General features: G+C 35.9%; 2 protein-coding genes across 3 annotated transcripts; one reads left to right on the forward strand and one right to left on the reverse strand.

Annotated features, from left to right (window-relative positions):
- The first annotated feature begins 300 nt into the window (after nt 1-300).
- On the forward strand, nt 301-7,742 carry LOC143629788 (serine/threonine-protein kinase 52-like). The gene is made up of 6 exons (XM_077098966.1): nt 301-643; nt 5,953-6,074; nt 6,148-6,356; nt 6,512-6,686; nt 6,771-6,905; nt 7,427-7,742. Exons 1-6 carry the CDS (start codon nt 301-303, stop codon nt 7,631-7,633), a joined length of 1,191 nt encoding a protein of 396 aa, XP_076955081.1. The 3' UTR covers nt 7,634-7,742.
- Nucleotides 7,743-8,578: 836 nt separating this feature from the next.
- Nucleotides 8,579-14,921, reverse strand: LOC143629789 (uncharacterized). Of its 2 annotated transcripts, none has more exons than XM_077098968.1 (6): nt 14,788-14,921; nt 13,501-13,606; nt 12,304-12,348; nt 10,413-10,521; nt 10,069-10,291; nt 8,579-8,909 (listed from the first exon to the last, which is right to left on the reverse strand). In XM_077098968.1, exons 1-6 carry the CDS (start codon nt 14,839-14,841, stop codon nt 8,733-8,735), a joined length of 714 nt encoding a protein of 237 aa, XP_076955083.1. In that variant the 5' UTR covers nt 14,842-14,921; the 3' UTR covers nt 8,579-8,732. The 2 variants fall into 2 exon arrangements, with proteins under 2 accessions (XP_076955083.1, XP_076955082.1); XM_077098967.1 differs by having other exon boundaries at nt 13,501-13,609; nt 14,788-14,895.
- Between the last annotated feature and the right edge of the window lie 508 nt (nt 14,922-15,429).

A 15,429-nucleotide genomic window follows, 5' to 3' on the forward strand; every position in this document is an offset into this window, starting at 1 on the left:
CCTTTATTTCTCCCTTTCATCTTTCTCTCTTACAATTTGTTAGAGCAATCAATTTGGTGTGTATGTCCTCCTTTTACCATTCATCTTGTAACAATATTTACTTTGAAAAATGAAACATGCTTGATCAATCTTTTTTGTCAAAAGCAAAATCATAACCAATGTGGTATCCATATATGTTCATTATGATGCATATGATTAGGACTTTTGAAATATAATACATGAAAAGAAAATGTAACCTTTTTTTGTACCCTTTTGTGTTTGTGAATGGGTGATCACCGTATATCTGTTTATTTCCAGATAATGGATTCAAGAAATGAGGAAACCGAAGAAAAGCCGAAGCCTAAGGTTTCTGAATCAAACTTGAAAAGCATGGGAAGCATTAGAGAGAATTATATGTTGCAGGACAACAACATGTCTGCGAGCACCAAAGACATGTTGTTTAGAGCGGATCAAATTGATCTCAAAAGCTTGGATGTGCATCTAGAGAAACACTTGAGCCGCGCTTGGTCAAGAAATATAGAGTCTAATGGACCGAAGGAACCATGGGAGATTGATTTGGCTAAGTTGGAACTCAAGAATCTTATTGCTAGAGGAACATATGGTACCGTTTATCGTGGCACTTATGATAACCAAGATGTTGCTGGTAATTTTCATTTTTCAAGACCTCTTATGCATTCATTCCTCGTACATTTAATCAGAAACAATTTATCTATATGGTAAAGGTTTTAAATTCCAAGACATCTAACGTAGAGCATAACCAAATTAAAAAGATAAAACAATCTAGAGTCTTTTTATAAGATTCTTTTCATGGCACGATGAGCCAAAACTAAAAAGGCTTCGTGAATTACTCGAATCAAAGGTTCATTTATTTATTTTTTAAAAAGGGGAATTGAAGCAAAGTTGCAAAAATTGGGGGGAAATCGGGGCTCCATATGATGGAATTCAAGTACGATCTCACATGATCCAGTTCGTCAAGACATTTCTATCCCACTATTAGGTGTTTTCTAAGTTGGGCCCCTTTTTTTGCCCATATAACCGATATCTCAAATATAAGTCTGTTAACTTTTAGATCAACTCGAATATTTTGTTGTTTTACCAAATTAATATCAAATATGGGATGGAACTGAACTAAACTATCTGATGATCTATATTAAAATCCTGGTTGATAGACCAAGATCTCAGTATCAATTACAGAATTACCAAGATCTCAGAATCAGTCATATATTATTCAGATTTCGATAGTATTTGTAATTGATTTAGTCTGATTTATTTCCTTCTAAACTTATACCCTATATATAGGACCTTTATGTATTCTGGTTGTTATTAACAATAATAAATGATTATGTGTTTCAATTTGGTATCACAGCCAATTTTTTTTCTCTCCTCCCCTTTTCTTTCAAACCCTAACCTGCAACAGCCTCCATACTTGGCTCTATGGCAATGATATCTGCCTTTACTACCGCTGAGAAAACAGCACATAACTCCCACAAATTTGCATTTAAACTCACCCCTACAAACTATGGATTCTGGAAAAACATGATCCACCCGTTTCTAATCACCAACCATCTTTTTGGCTATGTTGACGGGACCATCTGCTGCCCACCACCAATAACCGCTGCCACTACCGACACAACAGCAATGGACAATCCGAACTACTCTCACTGGCTCACGAATGATGCTCATGTCCGCATGGTTATTATCTCCACGATCTCTGAATCTTCTTTTCAGCATGTTCAAGGTGAAACTTCTCGTGACCTCTGGCTCTCTTTGGAACGAGCTTATGCACCACATAACTCATCCAGGGAATATACTCTCAAAACTCAGTTGCTAAAACTCGAGATGAAACATGATGAGACATCAGCCGCTTATCTCACTCGGGCCCAAGAATATGCCACGGCTCTGGCTAATATCGGGGAGCCATTTAAGGACAAAGATGTGACCATGCTGGTTCTCTCTGGCTTGCGTGAAGAATATGATGGCCTGAAAGCTAACCTCCTTACTCGGTGCCCACCAGTCACTTTTAATGAGTTACACAGCCTTCTTAGTGATCTTGAGTTCATGATCCAACGGAGAATTTCCAACCCAGTGCAAGCGTATACAGACGCAACCCAGCCAGCGGGTCAGCCATCTCCCTTGGCAGGCCTGCTTCCTCTCCCTCAACCTAGCCCTGTACTCACTTCCTTACAGCAGCAAGCTTCCCTTATTGGGTACCAACTCAGCCCAGTAATTAACCAAACCAGCCAACAATCACAAGCTTACTATTCCAATCGATCCCAGAACAATTCTCGCAACAATCACCGTGGTAATTATCGTGGTAACTCACGTGGTGCTAATACTAGAGGTCGTGATGAGTACCGTGGATCCAACAATCAAACCCGCACACCACAGTTTTCTTCGGAATCCACCCAAAACACCGTCTATGGTCACTGTAAACAATGCGGTATAGGTCACATCCCTGCTCAATGTCCTAATCAGTCAACTTCAGCCCGTGACTCTTCTCAAGCAAACTATGCGGCTTTTGCTGAAACTGGTTCTACATCAGGCTCCATTTGGAAACCCGACACCGGTGCAAATGGCCATGCTACACCTGATCTTGCAAGTTTAGATAACTCTAAAGCCTACTTTGGTAATAATTCTCTTCACGTTGGCGATGGTAATCCTCTTCCTATTTGTCATATTGGTTCTTCAAAATTTTATTCTCCTAACAAAACTTTTACTCTAAATAATATTCTTCATGTACCCAAACTCACACAAAATCTCTTATCGGTTCAACAATTTTGCTCAGATAATAATGTTTTTTTTGAATTTCATTCTTCTTTTTTTGTTGTGAAGTACGAGTCTACACATATCATTCTACTCACGGGTCCAAGTGATAATGGTCTTTACTCGCTTTATCTACCAAAACTGAAGTCCCTGCCACATGTCTCCTTCACAGAAGTTAAAGCTCCCTCAACAATTTGGCATCAACGACTTGGCCATCCCCATGCTTGAGTTTTTCATTCTATCTTGTCTAGTAGTAATTTACCTATTTCAAATAAATTGTCTTCTTCTCTATGTTCTTCTTGTCAAATGGGGAAATTCTCAAAGTTGTCCTTGAAACTTTCAAATTTCCGTAGTAATAATATTTTGGATTTAGTGTATTGTGATGTTTGGGGTCCGGCCCCATCTATTTCGTTTACTGGTTGTCGATTCTTTTTACTATGTGTTGACCATCACTCACGTTATATGTGGTTTTACCCTTTAAGGCTTAAATCTGATGTCTTTTCCACGTTTCAATTGTTTGTTAAAATGGCCGAGAGACAATTCAACACTAAACTTAAATGGGTTCAATCTGATTGGGGGGGGGGGGGGGTGAGTTTCGTAAACTTGCACCATATCTATCCTCACTTGGCATCATTCACCAACGCTCGTGTCCGCACACGAGTGAACAAAATGGTGTTGTCGAACGCCGACATAGACTTGTTGTTGAAACTAGTTTGACTCTTCTTGCCCACTCTCACACTCCCCAACGCTTTTGAGACTTTGCTTTCGAAACAGCCGTTTACCTAATAAATCGCATGCCCTCAAGAACCAACTCAAATAAATCTCCTTTTGAATGTCTATATCACCGACAACCTGATTACTCATTCTTACGAGTTTTTGGGTGTGAATGTTTCCCTCACCTACGACCATATAACGCTCACAAAATGGATTTTAGGTCCACTACATGTGTCTTTCTAGGCTATAGTTTAATCCACCATGGGTATCGTTGCCTAGATTTACAAACTGATCGTATCTATATTGCTCGTCACGTTCGTTTTAATGAGCATCTTTTTCCTTTCAACCCACCGATCACACCCTTACCGGATAAATCCCCTCCCTACTACTCTTCCTACCCAAATCCCTCTATACCAGCCTCCACGGCCCATTCACCTATGAAGCAGATATCACCAAACCCTGAACCAACCTCTAATCCACAACCCTTGGCTTCTACACAACAAACCCGTGACCCTAACCCTGACCCACAATCCCCGAATGACCCTGCCACCGACCCACAATCCTCGGCTCACGCATCCCTCCACTCCGTACCCGTCCATCTAATCTTAGGCAAAATCCTAAACCCACCATTCGCTATGATCCTTCTGCTTATCATGTTTCTACTAACTTTTCTGATGTTGTTGAGCCTTCCTCTTTTACTGTCGCCAACAAATACCCAGAATGGCGTCGAGCCATGGCTGAAGAGTTTGATGCGCTTGTTAGAAACGGAACATGGTCCCTTGTTCCTCGTGTTGCAACTACTAATGTTATTAATTCGAAGTGGGTATATAAGATTAAAAAGGATGCAGATGGAAAGGTTACTCGCTATAAGGCAAGACTAGTTGCCCAGGGGTTTAACCAGAAACCTGGTATAGACTATCAGAAAACCTTTTAGTCCCGTTGTCAAAGCAACAACAATACGGGTTCTTTTGTCTCTTGCTGTAACAAATCAGTAGTCTCTTCGCCAATTAGATGTTCAAAGTGCTTTTCTTCACGGTGAATTGAAGGAAACAGTTTACTTACGTCAACCACCTGGTTTCATTGATGCATCCAAACCTGATCATGTTTGTTTGTTGCATAAGTCTCTGTATGGTCTCAAACAAGTACCACGCGCATGGTTTGAACGCCTCAGCAGCACTTTACATCATCTAGGTTTTACTGGTTCCAAAACGGATCCATCACTTTTCATTCTTAACAACCGTGGAACCTTAGTTTATGTATTGGTGTATGTAGATGATATTATTGTTACAGGAAACAACCCAAACTCCATCAATGATGTCATTGCACAATTGGGCACCTCGTTTGCAATCAAAGACCTGGGGGACTTGCATTATTTTTTGGGTATTGAAGTAGTTCGTCATGGAAGCAGCTTAATTCTCTCCCAATGAAAATATATTTCTGACCTGATTCACAAAGCGGGGTTATCTGACTGCAAACCTTTTCCTTCTCCTATGAGTGCCTCTCAGATTCTCACTCTCGATGATAGCCCACTTCTTGCTGATCCGACCAAGTATCGTCAACTCGTGGGTGCACTTCAATATGCATCCTTATCCAGACCTGACATAACTTTCGCTGTCAACAAAGTCTGTCAATACATGCAGGCTCCCACTGAAAATCATTGGTCGGCTGTTAAAAGGATCTTACGCTATCTCAAAGGTACCTCACATTTTGGGCTTTTTATTCGCCATGATTCTGGTTCCACCCTACATGCCTTTACTGACGTCAACTGGAACACCACTTTGCGAGCCTTTTCTAATGTTGATTGGGCCAGATGTCCCGACGACCATCGGTCCACGGGAGGGTTTGCCATATATTTAAGCTCCAATCTTATATCATGGAATGCTCGAAAGCAACGTACAGTATCTCGCTCCTCTACCGAATCTGAATATAAAGCTTTGGCAGACACCGTTGCTGAATTAACATGTCTAGAAGCACTTTTATGGGAACTCGGTATCATCTCAAAAGTTACACCTACACTTTGGTGTGATAATTTAGGTGCCACGTATCTGTCTGCTAATCCCGTGTTCCATGCTCGCACGAAGCATGTTGAGTGTGATTATCATTTTGTTCGTGAGAAGGTTGCTCAAGGAAAACTACAAGTTAAATTCATCTCTACACGTGATCAGTTAGCCAATGTATTTACCAAGCCTTTACCGACTCAAAGGTTTATAATGCTACGGTCCAAGTTGCAGGTCGTTCCCCGCCCTTAACTTGCGGGGGGATGATAGACCAAGATCTCAGTATCAATTACAGAATTACCAAGATCTCAGAATCAGTCATATATTATTCAGATTTCGATAGTATTTGTAATTGATTTAGTCTGATTTATTTCCTTCTAAACTTATGGCCTATATATAGGACCTTTATGTATTCTGGTTGTTATTAACAATAATAAATGATTCCGTGTTTCAATTCTGGTTATTTCTTGATTTACAGTGAAACTATTGGATTGGGGTGAGGATGATATGGCAACTATTACAGAACTGGCTTCTTTAAGGGCATCATTTCGGCAAGAAGTTGCTGTTTGGTACAAGTTAGACCATCCAAATGTTACTAGCGTACGCAAACGCATATTCCTGTTTAACACATACTTTCTTTTGATGTTGTAAATAATCCTAAAATGAAATGCAGTTTGTGGGTGCTTCTATGGGGACATCGAATCTCAAGATTCCTGAGAGAACCCAAAGTGATGGTCCGATGGATCAACTTCCATCAAAGGCTTGTTGTGTGGTTGTCGAGTTTCTCACGGGTGGCACGCTAAAAGGGTTATTGTACAAGAATAGGAGGAAGAAGCTCCCTTTTAAAGTTGTTATTCAACTTGCTATGGATCTAGCTAGAGGGTGAGTTTCTCTTGTATGATATGGACTTTTGTATTATCTTACTCTAAACATGTCATTTTTAGCTTGTTAATTTATAACTCCGTGCGTCGATTTGGATAATGTTATATCTCTAATGATTCAAGTATTACTACAACAAATATTTGGGTTCTATGCAGATTGAGCTACCTCCATTCGAAGAAGATTGTGCATCGTGATGTTAAAGCCGAAAATATGTTGTTAGATGCTCATCGAAACCTGAAAATTGCTGACTTTGGTGTTGCTCGTGTTGAAGCTCAGAATCCTAGAGACATGACGGGTGAAACTGGAACACTAGGTTACATGGCTCCTGAGGTGATCTAGTCGCTCTTTTATTTATAGAACTTATTTATAAACTATAATTCATATCGCATAGAAAACCTAACATGTGTTTAACAGGTTCTTCAAGGAAAGCCATATAATAGAAAGTGTGATGTATACAGTTTTGGTGTATGTTTGTGGGAAACTTATTGTTGTGATCTTCCATACCCATTTCTCAGTTTTTCTGAAGTTTCCTCAGCAGTTGTTCGCCACGTGAGTACACATATACACTTACGTTGACATTTTTTGGGCTCCTGGCCTGTTTAATACACGATTTTAATGAAAAGTACAATATCTAATTTTATAGATATTTTTAAATAATTAAAACTAGTAGGCTAGGCTCTGTCATTATATCTTCTTGGTACATGAAACATACAACTCTGTTATAAACACAAGATAGAAATTAGTTAAACGAGTTGTATTCATGTCTGACATTTGTGTTAGTCGTATCATTTGTAACATGTTTAAAACGATAAGACCTTTACCTCAGCGAAAAGAAATCACTTTGTTTTAAACAAGTGTGAATTTGAACAGAGAAAAACACGATTTTAGATGAATATTTACACTTTGTTAAGAATTTTCAAAATTTTTAGACTTCTTAGAAGTAAAACATAAGTATTTCTTTTTGGAGGAAAACACAACTTTGCTGTTTTTTTTACTGTTTTCTAGAAGCATTGATTAGTTGAATATCAACCCAATTAACTTGATTGTAACTCATATTATATGATTGTTAGAATCTAAGGCCAGAAATACCAAGATGCTGCCCAAGTTCTTTAGCAAGCATTATGAGAAAATGCTGGGATGCAAATCCAGACAAGCGCCCGGAAATGGATGAAATTGTGAAGCTATTAGAGGCCATTGATACCAGCAAAGGTGGAGGCATGATACCCGAAGATCAACCGACTGGCTGTTTCTGCTTTGGCCAAATTCGAGGCCCGTGAATTAGCTATTTCCAATCTTCTTCAACAAAATTAGTATATGATTTCGTTAATTAATGCGTTTGTACATGTTCTAATTGATTGTATGCAGTAGAACTCATCTGATTCCATAAAACATGCAACAAAATGCTACCATATATGCATGCATTCATGCGTGTTAATGTAATTTCTTAATTGTTTATGTAATGGGATGAATCGAATTGCATTTAAAGTTTGGAAATTTATTATATTAGTGTTACAATGTGTTAAAACCATGCTGGTATGTAATATCTTAACCTTCAGGATTTACTTCTTATTTTTACATTTGTTCTTACTTGATGTGGTAAAACCGGTTCCAAACTCAGACCCAACAGATCGTAAACCGGTTCCTATTATGTTCCAACCCAACCCATAGATGAGTTTGGTTCCACACATTTTGCCTAGGAACTGGCTTGGAACCAGGTTATGAATAACAGATTGTTGGAAAACCAGTTTTGAGGACGAGATCTAACCGTTATAACAACCATATAACTTTAGTTGAAAGCAAAAATACCATAGAAGCACACATATACGAGAAGGTAGCAAGAGGAATGATGACCACACTTACCGGTGAAGAAATTGCTTTAGATGAAGAACTACACTACAGTTGAGGTTTCGACCAAGACTATAAAACAACGATTAAACACTAAACGACGGCTAAGATTTAACATTAGAAAAGTAAAAGGAAAATTGATTTCTATTTTTTTAAAATGCATTGCAATTTATGTTTAATAATTAAAAAGTGAACTTCATTTTTTTTACTTTACATTTTATATTAAAAAATAAAATAAAATCATGCAAACCGAAACCCAATCCGGTTCTAGTTTTTCGTTGATAAAACCGATTCCAGCCCACACCGGTTCCTATAATGAACCAGTTTTTTTACCACCATTGAGAAGATTGACACATCCTAAAATCAAATCATGTCAGTTGAACCACATTTTAGGCCGCCCGGTCATTATACATTACTAACCTCCAGCACAATAAAAAGTCAGAACACACGCATGCACCTTCAACAATTAGTAATTATCGTTCAGTCTCGAAGATTTAGCGCACGCGCACCCATATATAATAATATATGAGCTTAGGAATAAACATCCTGGTGGTGAGCCTGATGCCTGCGATGAGCCCGTCTCTGTTTCCGGTTATTATGTTTTCTAGGTGGTTTAGTAGTGACTGGGCGTTGAATTTCCTCCACACTTGCTGGAAGTCCAAAAACGCAATCAAACGGATTTTCCATTGCAACAAACCCGTTTTTCATCTGTATCGTAAACAGTTTAGAAAGCAATAATGTTGAAAACTGTTCCAATATTTTCTTACGCATTTAGTCGAATTTCTTTTATATATGACTAAGAGTAAAGTACGACTTTACCAGTTAGGTCGGTTCAAAATGCGGGTTGACAGAATAACATTAAACCATTAAATATAACACCAAAAATAAGTTAATTAAATATAATAGAAAATTAACACTTCAAAAATAGATAAACAAACAATACGTTAAATAAAAGCTATACTAAATACCCAAGAAAAAAACTTATACAAAAATGGAACTTTCACAGCACATTTCTATAATTTAGATAACTCAAAAAATTATGTCTGACATATTCATATTTAATAAGCCATAATTTATCATGCATATAAGCCAGCCCAACCCCATTTAAAATGACTTCAAAGTGCCCCAACCCATCTACAAATGATGTCGAAATACCTTAGGCTTATGACAAGACCTGTTTTGCCAGCCCTAGGCTTACACCGTATCCGCCCCTGGCTTTAGCCCCTGTGGTTTGACCGAAGTAACTATTATAGTCCAATAGTTCAAATTTCACATTTTTAGTCAATGTAGTTTATAATTTGTCACAATCAACTTTGGCCCCTCATATGAGGGGCGTTTTAGTCCTTTTATTCATATTTTTTTCCCAGACTCCAAAAGGCCCTATAACTTCTTTAACCACTGAGGTTTAAACGAACGAAATCATCAATTCTTAATTGAAATTTGAGTAGTGAAACCGTTCAAGTGAGAATCGATGATTTCATTTTTTTAAACCTCAGTGGTTAATTTGATGAACAACTTTAAGGTTTAAATTCAAATGAAAAAAAGCTAAAGAAGTTATAGGGTTTTTTTGGTTTATAGAAAAATTTTTGACAAAAGGACTAAAATGCCCCTCACGTGGGCGTTGACAAACCGAAAGAATAGATGACATTAGCGAGCCGCAGTTGATTTTGACAAGTTGAAACTACACAACCAAAAATATGAAATTAGAACTATTGGACTAAAACAGTTACTTTGGTCAAACCACAGGGACTAAAACCGTACTTTACTCTAACTAAAGTGTTAAACACAATTATAAATGATAATTTATTTGAATTAACAATTTAAATATCTGAATAAAATGATACACAAGGCAGGCAAAGATACTTACAGGAACTGGATTGATTTCGGGACCAGTTTTGGAATCATGAGTATCATGGGATTCATTATTTTCTGTCATTTGAGGATGGGGCGAGCTTTCAACAAAGGTATTACGAAAACGCCATCGTGATTTTGGTATGTCTGATGTTGAATCATCAAATACATTCTCGCAGTAGAACCGTTTAGATATGAGCTTTGTTGTCATTGGATGATTCTGGTACCTTTTCAGTATTCTGCATTGCAAAAATTTATTCATTGCATCTGGAGTTTCAACAGAAATAAAACAACACTCATAACAGATGTCATAAATAAGAATCAAAAACATTGCCACAGAAAAACGATTAAATGACTCACATATTTGCCAATTCTCTTTGCATCCGACTTCCATCCATGGAGAGAATCTGTTCAATGGATGAATTACATGACTGCCTTAATCTCCATGCTGCAGTCAAAGCAGCAGCTCCTACAATTTGGTTAAAAGATTCATATCATGAGAAGCGGGTACCAAGATAGAGAGCTGAAATAGATGAAATATAACGTTCATCCAATTAGGACTATCCTAAAAGCTAGTCGCTCACTTGGAAATAGCTGAAAAAAAAGCTCGTTCGAAATTGACTCGGTTTGAAAACGAGCCGAGCCCGAGCCAAGGATGGCTTGCTCGTTAGCTTGGCTCGGTTTGGCTCGAATTGCAAATATTACACACACACACACAAGCAGTTAGAAACCCGTGTATAACACGGGTTGAATAAAGAACATATTAAATAGTTAGTAATAAAGATTTAGAAACTATAAATGATATTTTGAGATAAGATATGATTAAAATTACATATAATTACTTTAACTAATAAAGCAATAACATTGAAAGTTACTATATTTAATATATTATGTTTTATTACTATTGCTTTTTTCAACTAACTTTTTCATATTAAGAAAATACAATACAAAAGAGGTGAAATAAGAGAAACGGGAAAAAGATTCTTGGGCTCACAGAATTGTGACACGTGGAACAACCACTTACTAATTTATTAGGTTACAGGTATAGATATTAATTGTTGAAGGTGTTTATTAATTTTTTTAACCGATCTAGACGAAGCCGAGGTGAATTATTGAACTTGAAAGGTGTTTACTAAATACTTTTTAATCCAATTAAAACAAGTTGATCTCGAATTTTCAGCTCAGTTACAATTTACAAATATGAGCCAAGCCAGCTCGATTTCCCATTCTAGCCGAGCCCAAGCTCGCTCTGGCCCGGCTTAGCTCGTGAACACGTATACATGTTGGTTGACAGATCATACATGTAGCCAGCTTTGTTTCTTAATTTTATCTATGCTCCAAATTTGCCTTTTACAGTGGTTTCATTTGACTTTGATTAGGGATGTAATTATAATTTTTCTTAGTGTTTCTTTGATATTTTTTATGAAATTGACTTAAAGACAGACACTTTCTCGTCATTTACAACAATCTCAAGTATACACATTTCAAGAAACGTTTTCACTAAACTTTCTTGACAAACGGTAATATTACTTCCTATCCCGTTTCAGTTGTGAACAATTTTTGACCAAATGTTTTCCTCTGTAACTTTTTGTCAGAATGAAGATGTATAATGATTGCTTGCAACAATACAATCTGTAACAATTGTACACACTCTGAAAAAGACTTGTAACATTAGGATCGGCGGAAAGCTAATAGAACATGTTGGTGGTTCTTTATAAACAAAACCAGTCTACATTTAATTCGAGAGAAAAATATGTAGTGAAAGCATATCTTGAAAAACCATGCTGTCAAGTTGATTATCTCAATGGCCCAATTATAGCACGGACTAAATTAAGAAACAAAAGAGACAATGTGTCTGATACATCAACCAACATGTTTAGTTTATCCAAAGAAGGATGGAAAATAGAGACGGACACATTCTTCATTTATAATTTTTTCATTCAATTACTTAGATTCTATTATTTATACAGTTAAAATACTTTTGTAATGGTCACATAAATTCATAGAACAATTAAAAAGTGTCCTTGCCCACAAATTCAGGGAGCTATGAGGAAAACTAATGTAATCACTTGAATAACAGAATAACTTAAGTTTGATTATTAAAATGAAATCTGATGTTATGGTTTCTCAGTATGATTTCGTCTTTCTAAGTTTAAAAGCTGAACAATACGGTCTTTTATAAGTTCTTTTTTATATTTTATACTTGCAAGCAGAACAACTTAATGTTATTTACGGTTAGAGAGTTGATTACCTCCTGCAAGGTTTATGCGAAGCATTCGATTAAGGTTTCCTGTAGCTGCGAGAACAAATAAAAACTAAAACCATTACAAATTTTAGTGAACATAAACATATCACTACTAAAAAAAAACTTTGATTACTAGCAGTGGGCAGTGGCAATATTAACACAAAGACAAACAAAATAACGAAAGATGTTAATTTATTACGAATAGTGGTCACATAAAGCGGGCAGCAGTTGAGCTATTCAAGAAAACTGGCCTATATTATGTGTTTATGAGCTTACCAACATGAGCTCGTAAATTAATCATTTGACCCATTTCCTTGTAATCTATTATTATATTTACTCATTTGACCCGTTAACATAGCACAAATCGACCCGTTTATATATAACCGAATCAAAACCACCACATCTAGTATAGTCCATAGTTATTAAAAGCGGGCGCTTTTTGCTCTTAAGTGCATTTAAAGCGCCAGGCGCATTAAGTGCAACTAGCATGCAGCAGATATTAAATGCGCAGTCTTATTTTCCCAGACCTCCCATGCATATTAAATTCTCTTTAATAATTTGTTTCTATTCTCTAGGAGTCCCCTAACACTCCACTATTTAAGGGGTTCCATAATCAAAATATTATATCACACAAAATCATCAAGAACTAAGAATTACAGGTTAATTTTGTTCTTATTTCCCTATTTTCGGATTTCTTTCTTTACTATGCACTTTTTGTTCTTTGTTTCTTATAATCGTATGTAACTTTAATATTGTTTCAGCACTTTCTTTCTTTACTATGCACTTTTCTATGTTTTGGTTTTTCGTTTTTCTAATTATTATGATGTACTTGGTACTACATGTTTTGGATTTTGGTTTTTGGTTTTTGGATTTTGGTTTTTGGTTGTTTTTATAAACTATGTGAAGAATGAATGTATTTGTTCTTCATAAGATGTTCTATTTAAGTTAAATTTTTTGTTTTTTAATGTGCGCTTTTTTTGCGCTTATCGCATGGGCGCTAGACCCAGCCTCAACGCTTTCGAGCGCTTATCGCATTTGATAACTATGGTTTAGTCCAATAGAAAAGGGTTGAAACTAGCAAATTCAAATGAGAGCAACGGATAAACACAACAAAGCATCTTGAAATTAAACAATCAGACGATGCATGAAATAAAAAAGGAAATCTAAACTAAAAACAAATTGAAAATGTGCATATAATCTTACCTGACCATGCAATTGCTCCACCAGCGCATGCACCTACAGTGAGCTGCTGAAGCGTATTTGACTTCCAAGTCATAAGAAAGTCTACTTCTTGACTAGTCAACTTTTCCTGCTAACACTTTATAGTTAAACCTCTTTAATGATACAAATTCTCATACATGTTATTCAGAATTAATTGCTAGTCAATGGTGCAAAAAAATAAAATTAAATAACATAGCAATCCATATTTTGTTATAAAATGAGACTTTTGGTTCTTACTTTTTGCAACTGTTTAACTGAAAATCAACTCAGATTCTATATCAACATTAGCTGATCAAATGAATTTAGCAGAAAACATGTTCTCCATCAAATTTGACACATAACACTGTACATACGTTCTTAACAATGTATGCAAACACAACCTATTTTTGGCATGTAATATACTATTTGTGATGCTATGCAGTCAATATCGGTGCCATAGAGGTTATCAGACCTCTAGCAGAATATCGGTACCGATAATAGCGTCGATATTGACCGATATTGAACCGATACATCACTGATTTTCCCGATATCAGTGTTTTAGGTCTTAATTGTCAAATTTAGTGTTTAATGTTAGTGTTTTAAGTCCTAATCAGTTCCTACTTGCTACAATTGTTCATATTTTGTAAGTTGCAAAAGGTTAATTTGTTAATGGTAGGAGAGTATATATATAAATTGTTACAGTGTTAAATTTCTATATATATAAATTCTGCATGATATTAAAGCTACCGATATAACCGATATCTCAAATATCTGTCCTTGACCGATATCCGATATTTTTCCGCATGAACTAAACACGTCTTACACGTTTCATATTACGTGTATTATAAATTACAACTTGTATTTTGCAAGATAACACATGCAACGTGCGTGTGTGGTTAAATGCCTTTACGTCTATTATTTCCCGTTTAATTACACCTCGCAACGTGCTAGTCCTAAGTCGACTTAGTTATTCTTTTATATGTTTTATGTGTTTGCGTGCTGCAACCGCCGTGCATGGCTTAACGTATTGTTCGATTTAACAGTCCGGCGTGCGTTTTAGCATTACTTTTTTTGATAGTTTTAGGGCTAGTTGATATCTATTTCCAGTTGAAACAGATCAATCGAATAGTTCAGAACTAGAACCCTAAGTTCATCAGTGATTGATTGATTGATGCAGAATTAATAGATAGAAAACCAATTCGGATAGAGTCGTTAATAATAATATGTATAATGTAGTGTACGATTGACATTAATCGGAGTGTAATTGAAGAAAGTGTAATGAGTACATACCTGCTTGGATCGGAATCGGAGGACTTGTTCAAGATCAATTAGGGCTTCCGCCATTGCAATTGCAAACCAAACTAAACCAAACCTTCGGGCTTTTAGAAAACCCACCGGGAATAAGTATAATACGAGGGTGTGTTTGGGATATAAATACTTTCTCTGTCCCATGTTCTAATTGATTTTTCAAATATTTCTTGTTTAACTTTGACCGACAATATTTTTTGTTTGTGTTATATAATACTTGATGTAAAATATATGAATGGATTAAGTTTTTAATGTATTTTACAATGATATAATTTTCATCAAGTATTATACACGAACAAAAATATTTACGATCAAAGTTGCAAAAGAAATACTTAAAAAGTCAAACTATGACACTTATAATGGGACGGAAGGAGTAAAAAATACATTAATTTAAATTAATATAACTAAATAAAAAAATAATTCATTTAAATTAATATGACTAGAAGTCTAGAACTAATAAAATATAATTACATTCATTTTAAATTAATATAACTACAAAAAACATTCATTTATATTAATATAACTAGAATGAAATAAAAAAAAATTACATTCATTTATTAAATATAACTAAAATTAAAAATTAAATAAAAATAAAATTATATACTAAATACCCAATTCTCCCAC

This window comes from Bidens hawaiensis, unplaced genomic scaffold (genome assembly GCF_021521415.1).
Source record: "Bidens hawaiensis isolate Kalapana, Puna unplaced genomic scaffold, B.hawaiensis_p1.1 tig00005460_1, whole genome shotgun sequence".
Classification (NCBI taxonomy): domain Eukaryota; kingdom Viridiplantae; phylum Streptophyta; class Magnoliopsida; order Asterales; family Asteraceae; genus Bidens; species Bidens hawaiensis.